Source organism: Epinephelus fuscoguttatus, linkage group LG14 (genome assembly GCF_011397635.1).
Source record: "Epinephelus fuscoguttatus linkage group LG14, E.fuscoguttatus.final_Chr_v1".
In the NCBI taxonomy this organism is placed as follows: Eukaryota; Metazoa; Chordata; class Actinopteri; order Perciformes; family Serranidae; genus Epinephelus; species Epinephelus fuscoguttatus.
The window spans coordinates 10,537,385-10,562,787 of record NC_064765.1 but is presented as its reverse complement, the minus strand read 5'-3'; the positions used below and the strand labels follow the sequence as shown (position 1 = coordinate 10,562,787).

The 25,403-nt window shown below is 41.4% G+C and overlaps 2 protein-coding genes across 5 annotated transcripts in view; one reads left to right on the top strand and one right to left on the bottom strand.

Annotated features, from left to right (window-relative positions):
• Positions 1 to 75: 75 nt before the first annotated feature.
• On the bottom strand, positions 76 to 17,153 carry shprh (SNF2 histone linker PHD RING helicase). Its single transcript, XM_049595292.1, has 30 exons — positions 17,014 to 17,153; positions 15,539 to 16,130; positions 14,992 to 15,121; positions 14,685 to 14,903; positions 14,323 to 14,401; positions 13,695 to 13,845; positions 13,367 to 13,469; positions 13,010 to 13,269; positions 12,278 to 12,916; positions 11,731 to 11,982; positions 11,373 to 11,451; positions 10,391 to 10,554; positions 9,980 to 10,236; positions 9,610 to 9,731; positions 9,275 to 9,363; positions 7,782 to 7,874; positions 7,558 to 7,665; positions 7,136 to 7,278; positions 6,872 to 7,045; positions 6,688 to 6,750; positions 6,379 to 6,604; positions 6,065 to 6,202; positions 4,950 to 5,051; positions 4,776 to 4,847; positions 4,015 to 4,203; positions 3,693 to 3,785; positions 3,506 to 3,592; positions 3,135 to 3,313; positions 702 to 782; positions 76 to 583 (listed from the first exon to the last, which is right to left on the bottom strand). Exons 2-30 carry the CDS (start codon positions 16,121 to 16,123, stop codon positions 487 to 489), a joined length of 4,974 nt encoding a protein of 1,657 aa, XP_049451249.1. The 5' UTR covers positions 16,124 to 16,130; positions 17,014 to 17,153; the 3' UTR covers positions 76 to 486.
• Positions 17,154 to 18,654: 1,501 nt separating this feature from the next.
• grm1b (glutamate receptor, metabotropic 1b) overlaps positions 18,655 to 25,403 on the top strand; it is a 35,281-nt gene continuing 28,532 nt past the window's right edge. For 3 of the 4 annotated variants that reach the window (XM_049595296.1, XM_049595293.1, XM_049595297.1), the window contains exons 1-2: positions 18,655 to 18,935; positions 19,882 to 20,712. In XM_049595296.1, the coding sequence (XP_049451253.1) occupies positions 19,998 to 20,712 (715 nt within the window). In that variant the 5' untranslated portion in view covers positions 18,655 to 18,935; positions 19,882 to 19,997. Of the gene's footprint in view, positions 18,936 to 19,045; positions 19,062 to 19,881; positions 20,713 to 25,403 lie in introns of those variants that run through there. The other variant, XM_049595295.1, reaches the window with a different exon arrangement.

Sequence of the window (25,403 nt, the reverse complement as noted above, 5' to 3'; positions counted from 1 at the left end):
TCCTGCTTCCATTTTTACTACACAGAAATGAACCGCAATAAAAGCGCTGGACAAAACGAGGCGGTCACAACAGGCTGACACCCTGCCATCCACACACATTTATTTCCTGAAAGATGTGAGAATACCTCAACTTTGTATACAACTTAGAGTGAAGTTGTATATAAATGCATATAGGTAATATTAGATTAAAACAAGCAACAGTACTGTACAGTCTAGTCAAATGTGATCATCAAACGAGTACTTGAACAGCAAGTGTAGTTACTAAATCAGTAAGTTACAGCTATGACAACAAGTGAGCCAAATACACAAATACTCCAAAGAGATTAAAAAGTTCAATACAATTAAGAGACATATTATTGTCTGCTGTCAGTGATCTGATAAAATATCATTTTTGGGAATGTATTTGATTACTTTAAGATGCTTATATAAAAAAAATGTGCAAAATCAGAGTACTTCAATCTCCACTGTGTATCCAGGTGTTCAGATTCACTCCAGATGTTCTGTGTCTTCAGTAAACAGATCCGCCAGGTCTGCTACTGTCAGTACAGACGCCTCCGAGTGCTTCATGGTTGTGCTGGTGTGACTAGGATTAAAAAAAGCTTTTATCAGTACTTTCATTTTGCTGTCACCTCCAACACTTGAATGTCAACCCATAACACAAAAATGTCAAGAGTATAATTTACTATATTCTGTTCTTTTACCTTTTCTCTGCTGTCTTCATCATCGCCTGCATTCTCTCTTCAATGGTGGATTTAATAAGGAATCTGTGAACAAATGTCGGCCTGGTGGACAGAGAGAACAACTGAAATCACACACAATGTATAAAACAGTGGAGGCACATGTCATTAAGGGTAATATTAAAGGGACCGTTCACACCCAAATTAAAAATACATATTTTTCCTCTTGCCTGTAGTGCTATTTATCAGTCTAGATTGTTTTGGTGTGAATTGCCAAGTGTTGGAGATATCAGCTGTAGAGATGTCTGCATTCTCTCTAATATAATGGAACTGGATGGCACTCAGCTTGTGGTGCTCAAAGTGCCAAAAATACATTTTTAATAACTCAACATCAGTGTCTCTTTCCAGAAATCATGACCTGGTTACTTAATATAATCCAAAGACCTTGATGTGAGCAGTTTCATGTAGGAACTATTTTCCCAAAATTTACCAAAATACACCCGCCAACAGCATCACTGCGCAGAAGGAAGCGTGCATCTACTCATGGACGAGGAGTGTGAGATGTAAACGTTAATGGCGTCCTCCTCCGTTGAGCTGTAACCAAGATTATAATTGACTAAAACTCAACTAAAAACTAAAACTAGATGAAAAAATATTTTAGGTAACTGAAATAAAAACTAACGTACACCACGCAGAAGGAAGTGTGCATTTACTGCTAGCTCATCAGCTAGGTTGCAGCCAGCATTATCAGAGTTTTGTATTTTTCATTAGTTATTATTTTTATTTTGTTTTCAATTTAGTTTAGCTTCAGTTAGTTTCCAGAGAGCAGAGAGCTTGTTTCAGTTGAGTTTTTATTGTTTATGCTCAAGTTTTAGTGTCATTTTTTTTTTTTTTAGTTTAGTTTAGTTTTTATTAGTTTTAGGTGTTTTTTGGGGATATTTGTCAGGGACAAGATTTTAAAATTTCATTGTAGGTATTACAATATAAACACAACATTTTCATGTAGACATCTTCGTGTAAATGAACATATCAGTGCCTCCTCTTGCTTGTGTTGACAGATTTGACCGAACTGACAAAGACTAAAACTTTATTTTAGTTAGTTGTGGAAGTACACAATATTGTTTTAGTTTTCATTTCTTTTTTGTTTTTATTTTAGTTACCTAAAATGTTCTTTCAAATCAAGTTTTAATTTTAAATTTAGTTTTAGTTAACTATAATCTTGGTTACAGATCAACAGAGGAGGACACCATTAGGCCTGTCACGAAAACAAATTTTGCTGGGCAAATAATTGCGTCAGAAATTATTGCGATAAGCGATAATATTGCATAATATTGTGCTTTTAAGACCATTTTTATTATTGTTGTAATTTTGCTGTTTTTAGACCATTTTTTAAACTTATATAATGATAATAAAAGCATATTGATGCAAGAACACCCTTTTAACGAGAAAAAAAACATTTATTTAACAGGAATATTTAGGAATGCAAAAAAAAAAGAAAATTTAAATATCTGAAACAAATAAATAAAGACCGGCATACCAGCTTGTCCAAATTACTGGGCTTCCCTCTGTCATTTGGTTTAAATCCAAAACACTCTCACACAGGGGCTGTGGCATTTGATTTAGGAACAAGTTCCCTGTCTTTTTCTTACGCTCAACTCTCTTTTTTTTCTCCGCCTCGTCTCCCCCTCACGAAGATCGCACTGTGTGTGTGTGGCTGCCAGATGATACACGGCAGTGAACGCTCTTGTCGTCCAGCCTCTTTGGTGGAGAGAGAGACGAGGAAAACAAACACGCATGAATATGGCAATTAATCGTGGCCGGAAAAGTTACCATCTCCCTTTTAGTTTACCGTGCAGTTAACTGACTTATCGCATATCGTGACAGGCCTAGACACATTAATGTTTACATCTCACGCTGTCATGAGCCTCTCATCCATGAGTAGATGCACAATTCCTTCTGCACAGTGATACGGTTGGTGGGTGTGGTTCGGTAGAAAGAAAATAGTTCCTACATGAAACTGCTCACAACAAGGTCTGTGGATTATCTTGCGTAACCAGGTCATGATTTCTGGAAAGAGACATTGCTGTTGAGTTTTTCAAGTGTACTTTTTGGCACTTTGAGCACCACAAGTTGAGTGCCATCTAGTTCCATTATATTGAGAGAAGACAGACGTCTCTACAGCTGATATGTCCAACACTCAGCAACTAAAACAATCTATATTGATAAATATAGTACAGATAACAGCCACGACTGCGGTCATAAACCTCCAAACTTCACACATATATACAAACAGCTATGATAAAAAAAGCCACAGCTATAACGCTCATCTCATACAGGTGGTGCAAATTTAAAATCATACCAATCAGAACATCAACACATCTATATTTTGGGTAAACTAAACTGTTACTTTTTATAAATTATGTTGTCCACTGACAGACTCAACTCCCTGCTTCTTACTTGGTTTGTCCAATCCGGTGCACTCTGCCGATGGCCTGGAGCTCGTGAGCTGGGTTGAGGATTGGCTCCACCAGTAACACGTGAGTCGCTTCGATGATGTTCAGACCATTGGAGCCGGTGTGGAGAGGAAGGAGAAGGATGTTGATCTTTTCTTCGTATTTGAAGGAGCACAGATTCTCCTGAAAAATTAAGGTCAGTGCGCTCGTTACAATCACACCTGAGTCAACTGATTTCTGGCTTGTGCTTGTTTTCTTTGAGTTCAAAATGTGTGGAAGTTAGTAGGTGTAATAGATGTGTTGCACAGTGTGGGAAAAGCAATTGTGTGAAGTGCGTAAAGCATATTTAGAAATGTTTACAGCAAAAATTCAAACCTGGAATTTGTGAATCCCGTTGATTTGAGAGAACTCCATGTTGTTGTCAAACAAGGCCTTAGCAATGATGTCCAGGACACTCAGCCACTGTGCAGGGGAGAGAAAAATAAACCAACTGGGTCAGATCCAAACACGATATGGGCAAAATAAATCACTATCACACAGAGCAGGGATAGTTTACAGTTACCGTGGAGAAGACGAGACACTTGGCCCCCGGGTCGGTCACTTGAATCTTCTTCAGCGTTCTCACTACTGCCTCCACTTTGGTAGAGTGGCTTCCCTGACAAACACAGAGGGAGGAAAATAAAGGTATAGTGTCGAAGAAAGCTGTGTTAAATTACAATTATACACATTACAAGGCATGAATCAAAGTATAATCCCCTTATAAGTGCCACTACAAATACATCTGACAACTTTTGGACAGTTAAACCAGGTGGAACCAAATAAAAAAACAACACATCTGGATCCAGCCATAACTGACTATAAAAATCACGGTGTTGCTGACTGACCTTGACGGGTATGTCCTGGTCCTGACTGGACGACTGGGTGGTAAACACGTAGGATATTTCTGTGTGTGATGTGGTCTGCCTACAGATGGCACATTTGATGGCCCGTCGCCTCGAGCCCACGCTGTACTGCTCCACAATGATAGCAATGCACTCGTTGCAGAAGCAGTGTCCGCAGGTCAGCACTGCCCACTGAAAAAGACAGAGTGAAATTACTTAACTGTAACCATCCCAAAGGTCCTGGAGGATTGATGGTGGCATCTATCATCAGCTGAGGTCAGTCATTTTGAAGGAAACAGACACAGACTTTCTCATGTGTTCTGTTGACAACCCTAGATACTGCTCTGAGATGATGCATAAGGGCGTTTCTATATTAATTTATGATTAACTGTGGGAGTGGAAATGAGGATTGTGCACCTGTGCCCAACTCCACAATGACAAATTTGTAAAACACAACACGGAGTATGTACGTTTTTTTAAAGCTGATAAAAAAGAAAGCATATACATATTTCTGTCTTTGTATGTACACACAGGTTGTGCATCTACACACAGTTTATGCATCTGGTTGCTCGTGCAAGATGAATCAGCTTCAGGCGAGATGTAATTACAGTTCCTGGCCAGTGTTGATGAGACAGATTGTCATCAACACTGGCCAGGAACAGATTGTAAAGTTTGCTTGCATAAAACACGGATACAAATAGATTCTGTGAGACATTTACAATCTTCTGTCAGCAAGTTTTTCCTTACAACTAAACCATGCTCACCTCCTGTCCCAGGGGCCGGGCACAGATGGGACATGGCTCAGGGTTCAGCCCACCAGTAGACTTATCCTGGGACTGGAAGAAAGGAATCAGTGTTATTTGGAGTGAGATCAAATTTCACTGTTTGAGATAAAGTGGGGAAATAATTTCTGTCCTTTGTAGTTTCTATCAAATGACCTTCTCCAGATTTGTGAGATACAGATACTGGCCGAGCTTCTTTTGGAGCTGAGACTTGGCCACTGCCTGGTCGTTCAAAAGCTTCACTCTGTTCTGCTCCACCTGGAAGCAAAGCAACCGAGGGCAGAGGTCAGGAATGCAATAAAAATAAAATAAAATATTTATTAGAAAAAATTATTACATCCCTGGAAACATTCACAGACAAAAACAACTGTACCCAACGCTTGGTCAGAGGCTGGACTTGAGCTTTGATTTCCTCTACGATGGGTCTACAGCGTCTCAACAGTTTATTAATTAGCACCAAACCACCCATATTATCTTCATGCTCATGTTGAATGCAGAATTTTAAATAAGGTAAACTTTTAAGTGATTAGTTAGTCTATTTTATTACATAAATTACACTGCATTTAGGTGAGAAACAATCATGCAAAACTAAAAAAATCAAGATCAGTTTTGGAGGTCAAATGAGGTGGATTAACACAATATTCCTTTTTTGAATAGAGGAATCACTACTCCGTGGCTCTGTCTGAGGAGGATACAAAGATAATAGGAAGATTGAAATGCTGGGAAAGGGATTTAAGGTTTTGTGATTTATGTAATTACAATGTAATTTTGACAACCACTTGGTGAGATAAATATCATTTTTTGTTTTAATGTAAAAACACAAACATTGTTAAAGTTAAGAAGAAGTAAGTGCCAAAAAAGTTTGTAATCCATCCGTCCATATTCAAACAGCAGACAGATAAACTAGAGTCAATATGTAAAACAGGTGCTTTTTTGCCCTTCTTTAAATGACTCAGTTTGTGCCAGAGGTCTATTCTGGTTGTTTACTTTTGTATTGCTGTCTTATCTTAGGTTTGTAAGCCACTTGTGGTCTAGAGTACATCTGAATCTAGGGTTTCTTCCACTTTTTAAAGGGATGTTTGGGGAGATTTGAGGGTAGAAGGAAAGAGGGTGCTGTATGCTTTACAGACTGTAAAACTCCTTGAGGTGATTTTGTGATATTGGGCTGTATAAATAAAATTGAACTGACCCTTTCAAGCAGGATAGACTGACATTGACACATTGTTATAATGAACAATAACAAGATCTTTCATTGTCTTTCTTTCACTCACCTCATGTGGCTCGATGATGTGCAGCAGTTTCGGCTTTGGTTCATCGGGCAGACGCACACGTAGTCTCTCAGTGGCCATACCCAGCTCATCGATGGCCGACACGTGATTCCTCAGCACCATCCAGTACTCATGCAGCACCTGAGAAGAGACAGAGGTAGCGTTCACTCCAGTCTGTGTTGAGCTAGAGGTTGCCCCAATCCTGCCCTTTTAAACATTTATTCAACAATTATCTCTCTATGTTTTTTGCTGGATCGACAGCTTAAGGTCTACTCCTGCATTAAGAATGAAGAGTGGTTGTAAGTGTTTGCACAAACCTTGTACTCTTTCTTCCAGTTCTCAAACAGCTCCATGAAAGTGTTGCCCTCCTCCACCAGCTCCGGGTCCATGCGTTTAGCTTTGGCAAAAGACAAGATGGCTTTGAGAGAGCGCTCAGTCTCACTGGCTGCCCACAGACCTCTGCTGGTGGTGGGGAGACGGTCGTCCATCAGCCCGTCTTCATCTTCAATCATTTCTTCAAAGATGGCCGTCTGACCCTTCACCCTGTCGGGATTATTTTCTCTCATAATTAGAAATTTACAGTTTCATGCAACTTGACAGATTGTCTAAAATGTTGCTCTACTTACGTGTGAGAAAACAGCTTGGACTCATAATCGATGAAGAGTACATCTGCTTTGCAGAACACGCAACTAAAATATGACAAGACAGGAATATTAGTTATGATTAAAAAAACAGGCACAGTCAACATTTGAAATTATTTCATGTATGTAGAATAAGGCTAAAACAAAGCTAAATATGGTGATGTCTTACTTATTGAGCGGTAGTCTCATCGGCCTGAGATGACAAATAGTGACCTCATCGATCACTTTCTGTGACGCCGGACCTTCGAGACTCTTCACTGCGTCTCGCACAGTCTTTTGGGATTTCACCAGATCTTCCATTTGTGTGGTGAGCAGGAACTGCAGACCACAGGCATCACGGAACCTGCAGGAGACCCCATTTTACTATAATCAAGTCTGTGTAAGAATAACTCTTTAACTATCATCTTGCTTTTTAAATGGATGAACAGTTTACTTGTCTGCCATGGTGAGCTTGTTGGCTTGTTGTTTGTAGCTGGACGTCAGCTCGTTCTTGATGCGGGACACGAGATCGTCGTCAGTGGAGCAGCGGATCGCCCTCTGGACAACATCCAGCCACCAGGGAGCGTTCAGGTTGACCTTGTGAAAGACAGATAATCATATATGAAGACAACAAGTTGCTTGTTCTGCCTTAGTTATGAAATATATAATATAGATCACTTTAGTGTGTCCACATATCACAATTTTAAACTCCCCTAGACTCAAACTATAAAGAAAAGTCATTAGAGCTATTAAATACCCAACATAATACCTAAACATCATAGTCGTATACATCCTTTTGTGTATTAATTTAGCAGTATTTATCTGTTATAATTTGAAACAAATTTTGCCTTGATGTAGATGTAAATAAGTTCTCACTTTGCGCTTCAGCTCTTTGATGTTCTGAAGCACGGGCTGCAGAGCCTGATGGGCATCTGCTACCTCAGAGTCATATTTGGTCATGTAGTGCTGTCGGAGCTGCTCCGCCTAGACACACAAAGTAGAAACAAAAATAAAGTAACTGTACTGAAATGACAAACTAACAGACATCACAGGTTTAGTCTCAAAACTTACAAGTTTCTTAGTAAATATTTATGCATTACCTCCTCACTTAGTCGGTCATCTCTCAGCGTGGGAGGTATCCCAGGATGCTTTGCGCTCAGCAGTTCCATCAGATTGTGGGTAGCATGAAGCCTCTGTTTTACCACAATAGTAAAATAAAGATACACGTACTCAGAATCTCTTATATAAACCTCTAATATATAAACTATCCATTATGGTTAGAAATAAGAATCAGCAATTCATGTCAGTAGAATCTAACACTTTAAGGACCTTATCTCAACAGTTAATGCTAATTTCAGATCGACACAGTTGTCATTTTCCCAGCCAGGGCCCACACTGTATAAGTAGTAAATGTCCTTGTGTCCATCTGTGCACCCATGGGTGTTGTAAGAGTTGACATTGTAAAATCTAGTTGCGATTTCTTCAGACAGTGTCTCATTTCTGAGTTACTTGGGCGGCACTCTACCTACGTTCAGATGCCTGTCGCTGAGCTCCTATTTCATGCTGCATCTCAACTGACACTTGGCTACATGTGGCCTCTATTTTGTTCATGTAGGATAAGATGGTAGTCATACCACCGGGCTTGGTAAGGTTGATGTGTACGTTAGTAATAAACAACAAACATTGTGAAAATTCCAGTACGAGTGTTGCTATGAATTTTTCTTCCCTCGTCTACTTCCACACTCTTAAAGCTACCACAACCAAAACACCTGGACCCCAACTGTTACAACATGTAGTTCTTAAAATGGACTGTGGTCAGGCACATTGTTGGTGCATTACTAGTTTCAGGCAGCAGTAAGTGATTACACCATCGACTAACAAAAACTTGGACACATTATTAAAGGGTGCATTATTCAGACAGTAAGATGAGCCTAGATAGGTGTGTGCGTGTGTGTATGTGTGTAATCATGAAGAAAATTACAGCAGAGCCGAGCAGAGCTGCCGTCCGACGCCACATTAAAAGAGACGCTGTGTGCATTTACACACTAGGAGCAGTGTAGCTTCAATGATTATTTCAGAGGCTTTAAGTTTTCTTCTGCTTCCTCTGTCAAGTTTATAACTATAGTTTTTAGTTTTGGTGCTTAATTGTCCCACAACAGTTGCTGTAGGGACATCACTGCTCACCGTATTAATCCCAGCATAAAAACGCTCGCTTCTACAGTTTGCCAAATCCACCATGTAAACAACAGAGCCCTAGGTGCAGGCACACCTGGCTGTTAAAGGGATTGAGAGATGACAATCTGATTGTTCAAAATCATGTTGTGCCCAAAACACCTATAATTAATTAAGGGACTTAAAACAACCTCTCTGCCCTTTGTCTTACTTTGCGCCCAGGTTATGTGTCGTTTAACTCGCAAAAGTGTAGCTGGACATGCCCTAAATGCAAATACACCATGTGTTCTAGACCATGCGCTATAGATAGTTTAAATAGAGCCCAAAGACTCTTGTCAGATGGTGTGATTTTAGAAATAAAACCTTTCATATGTTAATGACAGACATGTGTAAAAGACATGAATGGGATGAGGCCATATACCTGCAATGAATCTGTTTTCAGTCGGCCTTTGTGCTCCTCTGATGAACGAAGCACTTCTCTATACAGCTCCACCGCCTCTACAAACTCATCTGCAGGGAGGCAAAGCAGACGGTGACACTCAGTATATGTCCGTCACATGTGGAGGTAATGAGGTGTGCTATACAAACCACCCCAGTGCACTCCAGCCACATTATACATATCTCCCTGCAGAGACGTGCTGCAACAAAACATCTCGGCACATAAAGAAACACAAGGATGAGATCATGGCTTGTGTTGTGTTTAAACTGATTCCCATGGGAAACTGAGAGCACAAGTACAGAAGTGGGGTTTTATACTTCTGATGATGTGGATTCCAGCCAGGCCGTTGAGTGCGCACACCAATTGTCTGTGGGCTTCTTCACACTCCACTCGACATTTCTTCTGCAGGGACTTCAGGAGCTCCTCCATCGTCATGGTGCTGGGGAGGCGCAGCACAGACAAACCCACTCAACAAACCCTCCAACGCAAATTACACAGAATGGGTCAACTTTAAATAAACACAACTACACATTGTATAATGGACAAAAAGGTTGCTGCGGTCTATTACCATTACTAATGCAGTGAGACTCCATTTACTCCAGCTAGACTGGTTATTAACCGTTGCAGCTGCCTTCAGATAAAGACCTCTCCTCTCGCTTTGAAAACATAATACCAAGTGTCATTTACCTTTTCTGCAGAGGCAGGAACTCCCCCCTCACAGCCTGGGGATGGCAGCAGGCCTGTCGCAGCCTCAGCAGTGGGCACAGGATGGTGTGGACGGTGCGGCGGTCGAGGCTGCCAAGTTTCAGGCTCCAGTCAGAGATCTTCCTGAGTTTGACCAGAGCGTCCTGGGAGCAGACCTCGTGCTGGCGGTGGTAGAAGTGACCCTCGACGGGGGAGAAGTGCAGCCAGTGCACCTCCTCTGTCTGAGGGGGAATCTGGATCTGGAAAACAGTAACAGATCATTAAACAAAGGTACTTGAACTACATTTTGTCATTATTAAAATCTATCTGATTGACTATTACAGATTCTTTAAACAAGTAAAATTTACATTTAAATTGAGGTGATTGAGAATCAAACTACTTTTGTCCCCCTACCTGATCAATGACGTCTTTTTTGGCTGATCGCCACAATAACTGAGCGATTACATGGTACAGTGGCTCAGTGTTTCCACGCTGATAAGGGCGATAGAGCAGCTGGTCCCACCAGTGTTTCACCCAGTATGGGTCGACTCCCAGGAAAAGTACAAGGCCGTACAGATCTGCACAGAAAACACCATCAGTTTAGAGTTTAATGATGTCATGTTAAGCAGGTTTTTAGTGATTTAAAACATTGTTAAGAGGCTTAAGAGACCAAACACAGAGCTCTATTTTAACAACCTACAGTGCACAGTCTGAAGAGCATGACATAAGTGCTTTTAGGGTATGTCCAACCACTTTAGTAGTGGCACGTATTCTGGGCACAAAGTAAGACAGAATGGGCAAACAGGTTCTATTTAGTCACTTTATTAGTCATAGGTGTGTTTTGGGTGTAATGTGAATTCAACCAATCAAGAGTGTCATCTTCCATTCCCATTAAAACTATATAATTATAAACTTGACAGAGGAAACAGAACTTAACTTTCGGCATCTGAAATAATCATTAAAATTAAGCTGCTCCTCATACGTAAATGCACTCAGTGTCTCTCTTCACTGGGAGTCGGACAGCAGCTGTGCTCTCTCCTGCGCTCACATTTTAGAGACTGTAATTAATATTTTCCGAACCCACCTATGTTGGTGCATCTTACTATCTAAATAATGCGCCCTTTAAATAGCAGAAAAATACTCTGCTATTGACTTAAGGGTTTTTGTTTGTCAGTGGTGCAGCTGCTTTCTGTTGCGCCAACAAGGAGCCTGACCACACCTCGTTTTAAGACCTACACTCCCATGGGCGCACAGATGGGCACAAGGACATTTGCTGTTTACACAACATGGATGCTCGCCATGAGAATGACAACTAGCAATGACGGTTGCGCTGTGCTGTGCGCCAGGTGGAAGGTAGTACCCTAATTTTGTTGTGTAAAGCAGGTTTTGGTTTTACCTTCTAGGCCTCTCTGCACAGGGGTGCCACTGACACACCAGCGGTTGACAGATGCGAGACGTAGAGCCATCTCTGCAGCCTGACGGTAAAACAGAAGTGAGTATAAACCAAGTTTCAATACACGAACTGAAATAAAACGCTGCATTGAACACATAATAATCTTACATCTCTCACAAACCTATGAATAAACAAGATTTTAGTCACTCATAAACAACTCTGTGATCAGGATCAATATGATATTTTGATATAGAAATAAGGTTACGAACACAAAAACACCCATTCAATAAAACCCAGAATGTTTTAATATCCTCTAGTGTAACTAAGCAAACCACTGATTTCTGGATTCTGTTCAACTCACCTTCGCAGTGGGACATTCAACCATCTGAGCCTCATCCAGACAGATGCGCCACCACTCCACCGCCACCAGAGGACTGGGTATGGCCATGTAGCGCTTCTGATTGCGAAAGCGGCGTCCGTCCTTGCTGTTACTGTGGGGAATGTCGACGTAGTTGAGCTCCGACCGTAGAACGTCGTAGGTGGTGATGACCACATCCTGCTCAGCGAGCATATGTGGCTGGATGAATCCATGCTTCTTCACACCCTGATAGACCTGAGACAAAAGAAGTCATATTGATTAGTACATGAAAGTTAACAGTGTTTGTGTTAGTTGCGAGATAAGAGGGGAGAAGTACGACATTGCTTAGCTTCAGTGTCAGTACTCCTGCCTGCTTCTCCAAACGGGGGGCATGCAAAACATCTACTGTATAAATACACTGATTATGGATAAGCACCTCTTACAAACCCACTTCAACAAATCTGAACTACCCCTTTAAAATGTGACATTTCTAGCCTGTAGAGAAAAAAAACATTAAAAAAAAATCTCATATATCCATCTGCTTTCTCACCAGCACTCGCAGCGAGGAGGACCTGATGTGCCGGTTGATCTCCTCCACCCACTGGTGGCAGATGGAGCTCGGGGAGATGATGAGGGTAGCACCTGTGGAGACGGGTTTCATGGCAACCAGGCAGTGAGGGCAGTAGAAAGGTGTCGTTTCAAGGCTCTCTTCTTTGTAGTTCACGCAGTCTGCATGCTGCCAAAGCTGGCAGTTCATACACTGGACACGGGCCTTGTAGTCAATAATGCCCAGCTCACCACAGATGCACTCAAAGCGGTAGTCCTGGGTGTTGAACGGGATAACAGACGCTCTGGTGGGGGTTTCTATCTCCTGTAGGTCAGCTTCTCCTCTTTCTTCAGGTAGATCACCCATTCTGGGCATGTCCTGTGTATCTGACTCACTTTTATCCTGAGACATCTGTAAGGTTAACGTATCCAGCATGCTGTCGGAGTGTTCTGCTTTCTCCCTCACACTTTCATCCCATTCCTTCTTTGCTTCTGTCTCCTCTGGTACCAGACACTCCATTGTAGGGGAGGACTGATCTCTTTGATCTTCTGTTAGAAGAGAGTTTTGCAGAGCTGCCTCTGCTTTCTCTTTGGCTCGTCTCTGAAACATTTTCCTGGGCGTGCTCTCTGTACTTTTGCTAGTCTGACAAAAAAAGAAATCAGATGAGAGTGAAATAATTCAACAAAGAAATATTTGTAGCATAAAAGATTTCAAGTTGAAGCTCTTTATTCTTACAAACTTGGATGCTCCTGCTAACATCTTCTTTGTTTCTTTGTAGTTCTTTCCCAGTTTGAATGACCCTGCCAGGCCGCGACCTTTGACCCGGTCCACCAGGCCTTCATCTATCAGCTTCGCCAGCGTCTTCCTGATGTGGTTGCGGTTTTTCAGGAGGTCATAGCCGTAAGTGGCACGGATGTAGGTGAAGATAGCGTTGACGGAGGCTCCTTTGCCAGATCTCATCTCCTTGATTGCAGTGAGGAGCATGATGCGCACAGCTGCACAGAAATAACAAGATTGATGTAAAAAAATATCTAAATCAAACTGCAGTGGCTTTGAAAGCTGTGATGTCAGAGAGGATGATGAGCGACATACTTGGGTAGGACACTTTCATTTTAGGCTGAACTTCAGACTTGCAGCGGTTAACTTTCTTTCTTTCAAGGGGAGGAGGAGGTACGAAATAATTTACGGATTTTCCCTGCAAGAAGAAAACAGAAACAATGTCACATTTTTGCAGTGTAGCTAATATCATCTATACTGAGCATATTAAAATACATAGAACAGTGGACAAAAATACTAAATTGCAGAACTGTGTATAATCATCCACGGCACTGATGGGGTGAGGGTAAAGAGAGAGAGAGAGAAAGAGGGGAAAAAAAGTGAAAGTCTGCATTTTTAATTGTAGCTGCCTACTGGTGCTCACCACAGGCAGGGTGAGGGCTTCCTGCTCCAGGTCCTGTCGTGTGTGGAACAGGATAAGAGCCAGAACTTCCACTGTCTTTCCCAGCCCCATTTCATCGGCCAAGATCCCACCAGGCCACTCCACACCCGCCAGCGGAAACTCTCGGATTAAGCTGAAAAAGACAAGAAAACAAAACTGCTGAAAATCAAAAATACTTTAATGTATCACTAATAAACTCATCCTTGAAACTACAACAAAGGGAGGTGAGTGTGGATGTGGATAAGTTTTGGTTTTATGTGCTGATGTTTTGAGATACCAGCTAATGACACCTCTGCTGCTGAGGTGGAAATTAATTTGTGCTGCTCAAAGGAACTAAGTATAAATATATTCAAAAATGTTTAAACTTTTTTTTTTTTTTGCAAAAGATTATTAAAGAAATATGGACATTGTTTCTGGAAAGACACTTTGCTTTTTATTTTTTTCAAAGGGCATTTTTTATGTGGTTTGAGCAGCACAAAGAAATTCCATTCATCCCCTTTGCTCAGGAGTGGTAGCAGATGTGTAAGATCTGTCTGGGCAGATAGTACTGGTGGTAAGAAGGTGGTAAGGAAAATATGTATTTGTGACCTGTTAACATTCAAGTTCTTACCAGCCAGTAAAAGGGTTGTAGAACAACTTCTTGCCGCACAAGGTGATCAACTCCCGCCAGAGGAAATGCAGCGTTTGCTCTGCAAAGAAATTGGAAATATTGAGAATCTCAATTACGTACCTATCTTAGTTCTAACGTAGGCATTTTCCAACACAGGAGCTTAACAACCCATAACTTAAGAGAATCCAATTTCCAGGCTTGAGGGGAAAGAAATGGCAAAAGCAGCGAGACAGTCTGCTCTCACAGACCTCATCATTCTACGTGCAAACGCTGCACTAGTATAGCGCCCTTAAGCATAAATTTTAAGTTTTTACATCTCCATCTGCAGTAGTGTTCAGTTGTACCAGACAAGAAGTGAGTACCTTTGGGTGAAGTGTTCCTGTATTTCTCTCTCTGCAGCATCCAGTTGACGGCCTGGCTCTGATACCGTCTCAGCACAGGAATGAGAGCTTTGTGCTGGACGTCGTAGGTCACCTCCACGCTCTCTCTCTGGTGCAGGTGCCTGACGTAATCATAAAGCTCCTCGACATTTTGCCTCTCCAGGTCGGTGTCACATTCCTCCTCATCATTCTCTACAACCTCTACATGGAAAATACAGCAAAGAAATTAGGTTTTCTTTGGGAGAGCTTGGATCACAGGATGCATTAGACATGAGGACCAGAGCCTTACCGGGGATAATAAAATCATAAAAGTACTCCATTAACTTCTGCATTAGTTGATTGGCTTTCTTCATCCGAGCGTTGCCCTCGCTGAGGAACTCTGGCTTCCCGAGCCCAGTTTCCATTAAGTAAATCCCGACCTGGCAGATGCAGACCAACAGCCGCTTGTAAGCAAGACTATGACAGTGGATGTGGCTGCTTGGGACAACATCGCAGAGGATAAACTAGGCAGTGAATGTTGTTATGATTGGTGGCCTAAACCTGGTGGCCATGTATCATAACATCCTGGTTCAGATCATTCATTCCCCATCTTTCTATTTCCTTATTTCCTGCGAGTACCCTACTCTCAAGTTGTATTTTTTAAATATTATGAAAGCATTTCAGGCAAAATTTGTTTTTAAAATGAAGTGTTAAAGACTGAAACCATGACAATATAGTACATACAAATATGGAGCTTTGTTTTTCATTATTGATGCAGCAACAACTTGCACAGACACACAGTATCACCATAAACACACTTGCAGTTCACCAGTAAAGCAATACTGGAGCCTTCATACCTTGACTGAGCCGTCTCTTTCCTGGTGGCAGAGCTGCACCACCCTCCTCTTCTGCATCCAGTCGAGGTCCTCCAGCGATATCACACTGAGGCTGCACTCTGCTGTGCAAGTGTCCTCATCAGGCCTCCACTGCAGTCCTGAGCTCTCATCACAGCTGCTGTAACTGAGGCAGAGCTGGTCACCCGTCCTGTGGAGCACGAAAGCTCTCAATTCACAGTCAGATGGGATCCAAGCCGGACGGACGCTGAACTCCCCGATGAGCGCCTTCCAGATGTGGCCCAGCTTCAAAGCTGGCACCACGGTGAGGGCCAGGGAGGCTGACGCAGAGGTGCTTTCTGATGATGTACCAGGAAGCTCCTCTGTAAACCGGACGGAGCTGGAACAGGCAGCCTCCACAACGTCCTCAGTGGTCGAGATAAAGGAGCTGCTGGGAGGAGGGTCGACAGGAAGAATGGAGCAGGTGGGTATCTGGTCATCCTCCTGGATCACCTCGTTCTTGCGGTCGTCCAGCATGTTCCAGTTCAACCTCTTCTTGGCTTCTTCGTCCACCCTCACGGGAGGGGCCTTCTTCCTTCGGCTACTCATGATTTAACTATACGGAAAGCAAAGGAAGTGTTAATAACAAAAGTAATTATATCTTAAATGTATTTATAACTACATCAGTAGTATACTGTACGACAAATATTTATATTTGGGAGACAAAGTGAGCTTATTAATTTTCATTCTCAGATTATCTGATTAAATATATTTAGTAATTCATAAAACAAAAACGTTAAGATCACATCTGTCTATTTGAACTGCATTAACACACATCTTTACCACATACACTTTAGATATTATTTTAGGATCCTTTGGAGGGCCAAGACCCCTGGGTTGGGGATCACTAATACAGAGACTGGTATAGATTTTCCAAAACCAGACAGGAACAAGTACAGCTGGTATGTACACTCATTCAACTGAGCTTTTAGCCCGTCTCCATAATAGGTACTTTATCATCTTGTGTATCAGAGGCTACTTCAGGTCTAGGACTAAGCTGTCAATGTGAAAAGCAGATGACATCAAAGATAGGCAATCAAACTATTTCAACATCATCTAATGTCACTACTTGTGTATTTAAAGGCACCCAGATGCCACCCAAATGTTTAGGTTAGCTCAGTTAGCTTAACTTCTGTCACTTCATCTATCAGGTAACGTCACAGCGTCTCATCCGGTCTCATCCGTATCAGTGAACAGTCCTCTCATTAAAACAAACAGCTAGCTGGCTAATAAATACATAATCTAATTTACACGTTGGCTAAAAAATACTGTTTTAAAATGTGCGCCTCTTTTCGTTGAATGTTTTTGTTGTGTGCGGAAACAGGCAGCAGAGCTCCTATGTAACAACACTGTTACACAATGAAAACACTCCGAGTCTGTGAGGCTGCGCATGTTATCATTTCACTGCAAACACGCAAATAAAAAATAAGTCGATTTACTTTTAAGGTCTCCCACAAACCGATCAGGTGTCTATCGCTGCATCAGAAGTCGTTTCAGCTCCCAGGAGCTCCGGATAATCGAGCAGACATGCATCAAAACACACTTCTTCCACCGACTCTGATGTTGGTGTCCGCCATTTTTAAATACCGGAAGTGAGGTAAACGCAGAGGGATATGCTTCGAGCAGCGGAGACTTCAACTGACGCGATTAAAACTTTTATTTATTATTATTTTTGGATATATTGTTGGATGGATTTTTTCTTCCGATTTTAATCTTTTTTTAAAAAAATACCCGGAAAAAACTGTAACAATAAAAAAAATTAAAGATTTTTTTTTTTAAAGTTAAAATTAGGTTGCAGGAGAAAAAACCGTGACGACAGACGAATTGCTTTAACTACGTATTTTTCTTATTTCTCCAATTATCTTTTTATTTTATTCTTTATGACTTAAAGTTTATTGAATTTATTTTTTTCCAGCAACACTATACCACTTCAAAAGGGAAGAAAAAAAGCACAATAACAAGCACCCTGTACAATACCAGACAGAAGAAAGAAAAATAATAATACCCTAATGATAAATAGGAAAGGACTCATAGTAATAGAAAAAGTAAAAGTAAAATCATGGTAATATAAACAATAAACTCGGGTAAATAGAAATAACAGTATTAATATGACATGTAAGTATTTTTTTTTCGGATTCCAACTTATGTCCATGTCCACATAATGCCAACGCCACATCCACCCTCCCGCGTTTATTATAATCCCAACAAGAGCTGTAAGCACCACAGATAAAATGTCTGTGTGTATGTACAAATACATTTTGTAACAAACATATCAGTATAAGCACATCATGCATTTTATGAATCTGTTACTTTGCAAAATCACTCCCCTATGCTCAGAAAAGTGTGTTCACTGGCTCCCCTGCTGTGGGTGGAACTGCAGAAACCTTCCCCAATCAGTATTATTTCTACCTCATTTATAAGGCTGTAGGCTATTCTGCAGAGACAGAGGCACACTTTGCCCATTTCTGAGATCCATTCTTGACATAATCGGCCTTCTACAGCTTCCCACTTTCTCATTATCATCTGTTTACCAATCAAAATACTTGCCTGAATCCAGTTTGCTAAGGGTTTTACAATGTGATCAGTGGATAAAGGATTCCAAGTAGGCCTATGTATACACCAGGACTAAGCTCATGATGTAACCCTGCAACCTCTGTGATGTTTAATATTTGTTTTCAAATAGGATGTAAACTTTGCCTTCAGCAGTTATTCTGTGACATTTACTGTTGTTATTATTATTATGTATTATTTTGTGGCCAAACAGCGGTGTTGATTTCTATTACTGAATAAAGTTTTATTTTAAAACAATGGCGCAGACGCAGTACCGGCTAGCCGCCACACGGTGGCAGCAGAGTATGATCTTCTTACGGCTGCAGCGGCGATTTGCAAGTGCATCACATCTGTCAGTGACAGGCACGACGCAGCAGGACTAATTATGTGAAGTTTGACCGGTGTCTTCACACTTTTCATGAGGAGATTAAACAGACTTCCGCTTCACATATATGTTCACTTATCTTGGCTTCTCAGGTTGCCGTCTCTCCTCATCATTCTTACATTTCCCTCATGTGCTCTTGCACAAAAAAAGGTCATTAATCGATGTTACATTGTCTGAAACACTCTCCTGACGCGTATGAACTGTGCCCTCAAATCAGGGGCACTGCAGTGAGTGTGACCCGCTTTCAAGATGCAGTGAGGAAGAGGAGAGGATGGGGGCACCTCATGATCTGAGGAGAGAGGGAGAGGAAGAGAGAGAGAGAGAGTGTGTGTGTGTCAGTCCCACAGTGTTTTCTCTGGAGAAGAGTCCAGCCTGGCTGCTACAGAGGAGGCACACACCCGCTATGTCCCGAATTGCCTGCTGCAGGTATGTAAAGTAATGCCAGTGATTAGTTGCTGTGCAGACACAGACAGTCTCTTTAACATGGGAGCGTCAGTCTGCTTATTAATTAGGCGCCACCGTTTAATTGGAATGCACGGGCTTGTACTGTAGGTAGGTGACGATGTAGAAAATGTTGTCCTGTAAATGACACCGGCTGTGGAGCTGTAGACTGAGGAGCTTAAGTCAGCTGTCAGACGGTGGAGAAGAGGATTCAAACAGAGCACAGCGCAGTGTTTTTCTGCGATGCTTTCAGGGGTAAAAGTTTAAATAGATCAGCTTGGATGAAGCAAATCAGCTGAGAGATGCAGGCAGCTGTCCGTGGTCCTGAAACTCAAAATGTTGCCCTATCACAGAGAGAAGTTTTTATCTCTCAGATCTAGGGTTTAGTGTCCTAAAAGGTTGTGATCTCTGCTGATATCAGTTGTTTGGGTCCCACCCTGTGGATCACTGCATGTTTTGTAGCAACAGGACTCCAAGACCTTTGGCTTTTTACATGTTTTTGATGCAACTTTTATGTCTGTTTGTGTCTCCTTAGCATGATTTGTGATAGAAGAGGAGGCAGGTGTTACGTCTTTAAGCATTTCTAGGTTCATGTGATGGCTTAATGATTATTTTCATTATTTTCTCGACTACTCGATCAATTGTTTTACAAGTAAATTGTAAGTGGATGGAGAAACAAAGCTGTTTTCTGTGACCAGCAGTCCAAAACACAAAGATATTCAGTATATTATCATAGAGGGTAAAGAAAAGCATCAAATCTAGATCAAACTGGAAGCTACAATTAGAGAAAGTTTGTTATGTATGCTTAAAAAATGATTAATGGATTATCAAAACAGTTGCTGATCGATATGTTCAATCAACTGCATGATTAATCGACTAATTTTTGCTTTGTGTGAAAAACAGGAATTAACTCTCCATGTCTCTAATGCAGGTTGACAACGCTGAAGGAGAAGCAGCTGACTTAACTTCCATTTTATCCAAAACTGGATTGATGGACCTCCATTATGGCCAACTGGACATGATTCTGCACTCAGCACCTGTGGCACAATGTCGAATATGATTTACCTGACTGCCTTTAGCATTTTGTACCTGCCTGTTTTGCTGTTTGAGGCATTCGTCTTGTCTAAGGGCAAGTATGAGAGGTCAGTGGTGCCGAGCTCTGCCTCTCGCCTGGTGGCGAGGATGGACGGGGATGTTATAATCGGTGCCCTCTTCTCTGTCCACCATCAACCGTCAGCTGAGAAGGTGGCAGAGAGGAAGTGTGGAGAAGTCCGGGAGCAGTACGGCATCCAAAGGGTGGAGGCCATGTTCCACACCTTGGATCGGATTAACTCGGACCCAAACCTGCTGCCCAACATCACCCTGGGCTGTGAGATCAGGGACTCCTGCTGGCACTCCTCGGTGGCTCTGGAGCAGAGCATCGAGTTCATACGAGACTCTCTCATCTCCATCCGGGACGACAGGGACGGCTCCAGGTGGTGCATCGAGGGGGTGCCCTCCAGTCAGCCGCCGCCAACCAAGAAGCCCATCGCAGGGGTCATCGGGCCTGGGTCGAGCTCAGTCGCAATTCAAGTTCAAAATCTTCTGCAGCTGTTCAACATCCCACAGATCGCCTACTCTGCAACCAGTATCGACCTCAGTGACAAGACACTGTTTAAGTACTTCCTCAGGGTTGTGCCGTCAGACACTCTGCAGGCCAGGGCTCTCCTGGACATCGTCAAACGATACAACTGGACCTACGTGTCTGCAGTGCACACAGAAGGTAAGATATATTTATCTTAAAGGGTTTGTCATGTTGACCTTTAGATGTGGAGAAGTGAGGAGGCTCAGACAGATATCTTTGGGCCCTTGTGTGGGCATTTGTTGAAGCATCATGCACAGCAGTGTGACCAAAAAAAAACCAATTCAACACCTAGCCCAATCTCCCCTCAGATACCCTCCCACTGAGTAAACAGGCTGGTTTGGATTCCATAGCAGACTCTTTTAGTTCAGGAAAAAGACAAAGATGAGCAACACTGGGAGAATGAACCACACTGCAGACAGCTGGCAATAGACAGACATGCTTTGTGTGGGATCAGCCCAGACACCAGAGGAAATGTTGGCATTGTACATCTCTGCAAACCATGAGTATATTTCATTTGTACATATTGCACGTATCATGATGGGTTTCTAAAGTGATGTAGTATATGAGCTGACATTGTCATCTGGAGGTAGATGGCATGACACCTTCACGAGACACCCCCCAAGGTTTAGACCCTTGCAGACCACTGTTAGAGACCAACAAACAACAGAACTGGTTGTTTTTCATGAGTTATTGCTCTGTTCCCAGTGAGTTTTAGCCAACAAATATGTTTAGAGCAAACTGTCACTGTCGGGATAGTTCAGCAAGAAGCGGTTGTTTTTTACTGAGACATTGATGCATTTTTTGCTGGTATAATTCCACAAAAAACATTTTCTCCCCCTTTCTTTTAAACTGAGACATTGCTTTGTTTCCACTGGGAGTAGTGCGATAAAAAGCAGACATTCCTGCATTTCCTGCCAGGATAGTGCCATGAGAAGCGTTTTTTTTTTTTTTACCGAGACATTACCATTTCCACCAGGAGTAGCACCATGAAAAGCATCAGTTTTTTATTGCAATATCACTGCATTTCTTGTCAAGATAGTTTCATGAAAAGCAGTTTATTTTTACTGAGATATTGATGCATTTTTTGCCAGGCTGATTCCACAAAAAGCACTTTTTTTCTAAACAGAGACATTGCTTTGTTTCCACCGGGGATGGTGTGATGAAAAGTGGGTGTTTTATTGAGACATCCCTGCATTTCCTGCAGGAACAGTGCCACCAAAAGTGGTTGTTTTTTACTGAGACGTTGCTGCCTTTCCACCAGGGAAAGCGCGATGAAAAGCTTTGTTTAAATTTTGTTTTTTACTGAAACATCCATGCATTTTCCCGCCAGTGCCATGAAAAGCATTTTTTTTTTTCACCAAGACATTCCTGTGTTTCCATTAGGGTTAGTGCCATGAAAAGCATCTGTTTTTTACTGAGATATCGTTGCATTTCCTGCCAAATAATACCACAAAAGGCAGTTGTTTTTTACCAACTCATCAGCAGCCTCTCCAGCCATGCTTGTGCCACAAAAAATGTTTTTTAAAGCCAAAACACGATCTATTTCTAACCATAACCACAGCGCTGTTGAAACTCAAAGAAAATTTAAGCTTTAACATATCCACTATATAACCATGTACAGATGTAACATACCTGTGGTTTGCACAAACATACAATGCCAATATTTTTCCTGCCGACTGTTAGGTAGGACTGACTTTCATGGCTGCCAAGATCTGCAGACCAATGAACCCTCCATGTTGGACAAGGACAAACCTTTATACACACATAGTATGGCTAACAAGAACATAGATCACAGGGGTGGTCTGCCAATTAACTGAACCTACACAGAGATTGGGGAGTCACAAGAGACAGATTCAAAAGAGAATTGTCGGAACTGGAGCAGCAAAAGAAGAAATATCTCAATATGTAGTCCCTAGTGTGGGCCAAGCTCCAAAACCACTGGCTCCTACATTTCCCATGATGCAGCTTCTTTCATTAGAACCTGTCACCAGATACACCCAGTCTGATTCACAGACTTTGGAAAGCTCTCATCAGAACCACAGGAGACATAATGCAAATGTTTTCACAGGCTGAATAAAACACCTAAACTGAATTAGTGTGTAAAATCAGTGGAGTGTCCCTTTAATAAATCAACTGTCCTGACTTTTGGTGTTTGTCTGTCTTGTTGAGGCAACAGGAAGGCAAACAGGAAATTAAAGAAAAGACATAAGAAATACCTTAGAAATTTATTGAGCACATAAGCATCTCTGTTAGCTCAGCACTGATTTAATCAATGTTGTGTTTTGCTGCAATTTTACAACTGCTATTTTATCTCATGAATGACATTAGCAGACTGCTTCTCTAACAGCAGGTGGCTGCAGACAGTTGTGCTCTGTTTTGTGGAGCTCATCTACATGATATTAGTATGAATAGAGGATCGATCTCAGAGGAGGAGAGAGAAAACGATGTTCTCTGTGTCCTTTTATGGAGAATGTGGAGTTCATATTTATGCATCAAAGTCTATAAAGATTATTTTCATATTTTACCTTTTTCCTTTTCTTTCTTAGTTTTGCCAGCAGGAGTCACCTTGTTGCTCCTGTAGGTTTTAGCTGAAGTTTTTTAATCGATTAGTCGAGAGAAAGAAAATGAACTGGCAGCTATTTTAATAACCAGTTAACAGGTTGAGTAATGTTTCATGCATATATGAAATCAAACTAAAACTCTTTGGGTTTTGGTACCTCCGGTCGCACAAAAACAAACGATTTAAAAATGCTACCTTGAGTTTTGGGAAACTGTGATGGACCTCTTTCCCAGTTTTCGATGATAAATCAATTAATCAAGAAATAATTACCAGATTAATTGATTTAAAAAAAATAATCAGCAGTTCTAGCCCTGGGAGAAACCTGCATTTGAGTTGCATACAATGTTCTATTTTGTGTTTAATTATCACTCCAGGCTGACTCACAAAAGTTTATTTTTTTCCCACTCATCCCTCGGTCTCATCTTAAAAATCACACTTTTGCATTACTTAACAGATCTTGCAAAACATTTACATCTGTCTTATAGAAAACTGCATTTTCTAAGCATGTAAAAGCATATAATTATAATACAGATTATCATAATTAGGATTCCTCCCATTGTTAAAAGTCCTCAGTAAGAAATCAGCTGAGATCACCTGACCCACCTGAGGCAGGGAGGATAAAACAAACACTCCTGTCGACAAAGGATCCACGTCCCTCAGGTGCCATCACTTGCAGTTAATGAGAGGCTATATGTTGCCTCCCTGTCTTTATTTATTCTTTTGTGCAATAGCTGCGATATGTGTGTCCTGTAAGTTTATGTCGGTTAAGACTTTGATTTATCTTATTATTGCACAATATTAGATGATCTCTCTCTCTCACACACACTGTCAACTACCCTGCCTTTGAAATAAAACTGCTTTTCTTTAAATGAAACCTGCTGACTGCCTCTCCATCCTTTCCCCTGTCAATTAAGTTAACACCAGTGTCTCCAGAACACCCACAGTGCTTGGCGACAGCAAAATGTGAGATGTATACCTGAAATACCCATAAAGCAGCTGTTGCAATCTCATTCATATTTTCACAGAGGGAATTTGTGACAAGTCGGTGATAAGCTGATAAAAAATCCAATCAAAACCTGGCAAGCCTTCTTTGTTTACTGCGATGAAAATCTGTGTGTGCTCTTGGCAATAAAATAAACACCTGTCAGCCAAAATAGAAGCTTTTTAAATCATTTTTTGAGGTTTATTATTTGTGGCGTAACCTCAAAGTGTTGTCTTATACTCATGGATGGATTACTGAACAGGCCCAAAGCTGGGCCTGGCTCTCACCTGGGGCACGTTCAGTCTCAAAACATTGTGCACCATTTTGCTACGGTATGTCTCTTTAAAAAGGGGTGCAACAGGCTTTTGGGTATGTTTTCTCTCGTTTGGTGGGTATGTCAGAGGTGTTATCCAATCAGCATTGAAATGTCTTAGATAAAAGTCTAGTAGATCTTAACTTGTACGAATGTTTTTTGCTTTTATCTCACACTTGCTTTGACAGTGTAAGCATAAGTTTCATTTGAGCAAATGTTATGCATCGCTTTGTTGAGGCTGAATGCAGCCCTGCAAAGTGGGAGGAGACTCAAAATGACCACAAAAAATGAAACAACTACAAAGATACACAAAATGACTAAAAGGCAACCCCAAAGAGATTTAAAATGACTCCAAACAGACTCAAAACTACCAGAAAGAGACATTAAATGACTACAAAGAGACTCAAAATGACCAGAAAAAGACACTAAATGACTACAAAGAGACTCAAAACTACCAGAAAGAGACATTAAATGGGTACAGAGGGATTCATGTGACCAGAAAGAGACATAACATGACTACAAAGAAAGTCAAAATGACTATAAAGAGACAGAAAATGACTACAGAGGGATTAATGTGACCAGAAAGAGACATAAAATGACTACAAAGAGACTCAAGATGACCATAAAAAGACACTAAATGACTACAAAGAGACTCAGAACTACCAGAAAGACATTAAATGGGTACAGAGGGATTCATGTGACCAGAAAGAGACATTAAATGGGTACAAAGAGACTCAAAATGACCAGAAAAGGACACCAAATGACTACAAATAGACTCAACTGACAAGAAAGACACTCAAATGACAAGAAATAGACATAAAATGACAAGAAAGAGACTCAAAATGACCAGAAAGAGACATGAAATGACTACAGAGAGATGTAAGCCAACTCAAAAGAGACTCGAAATGAAAACAAAAGGGCGCAAAATAACCACAGACACAATACAACAAGAATCGAGACACAAAATGACCACA

Coding starts and splice junctions, on each gene's coding strand:
- shprh (XM_049595292.1), bottom strand. CDS start 16,123: ATGAGTAGCCGAAGGAAGAAGGCCCCTCCCGTGAGGGTGGACGAAGAA. Junction 15,122..15,538: donor AAAGAGACGGCTCAGTCAAG/GTATGAAGGCTC, acceptor TGCATCTGCCAG/GTCGGGATTTACTTAATGGA. Junction 6,605..6,687: donor TCCAAGCTGTTTTCTCACAC/GTAAGTAGAGCA, acceptor TAATCCCGACAG/GGTGAAGGGTCAGACGGCCA.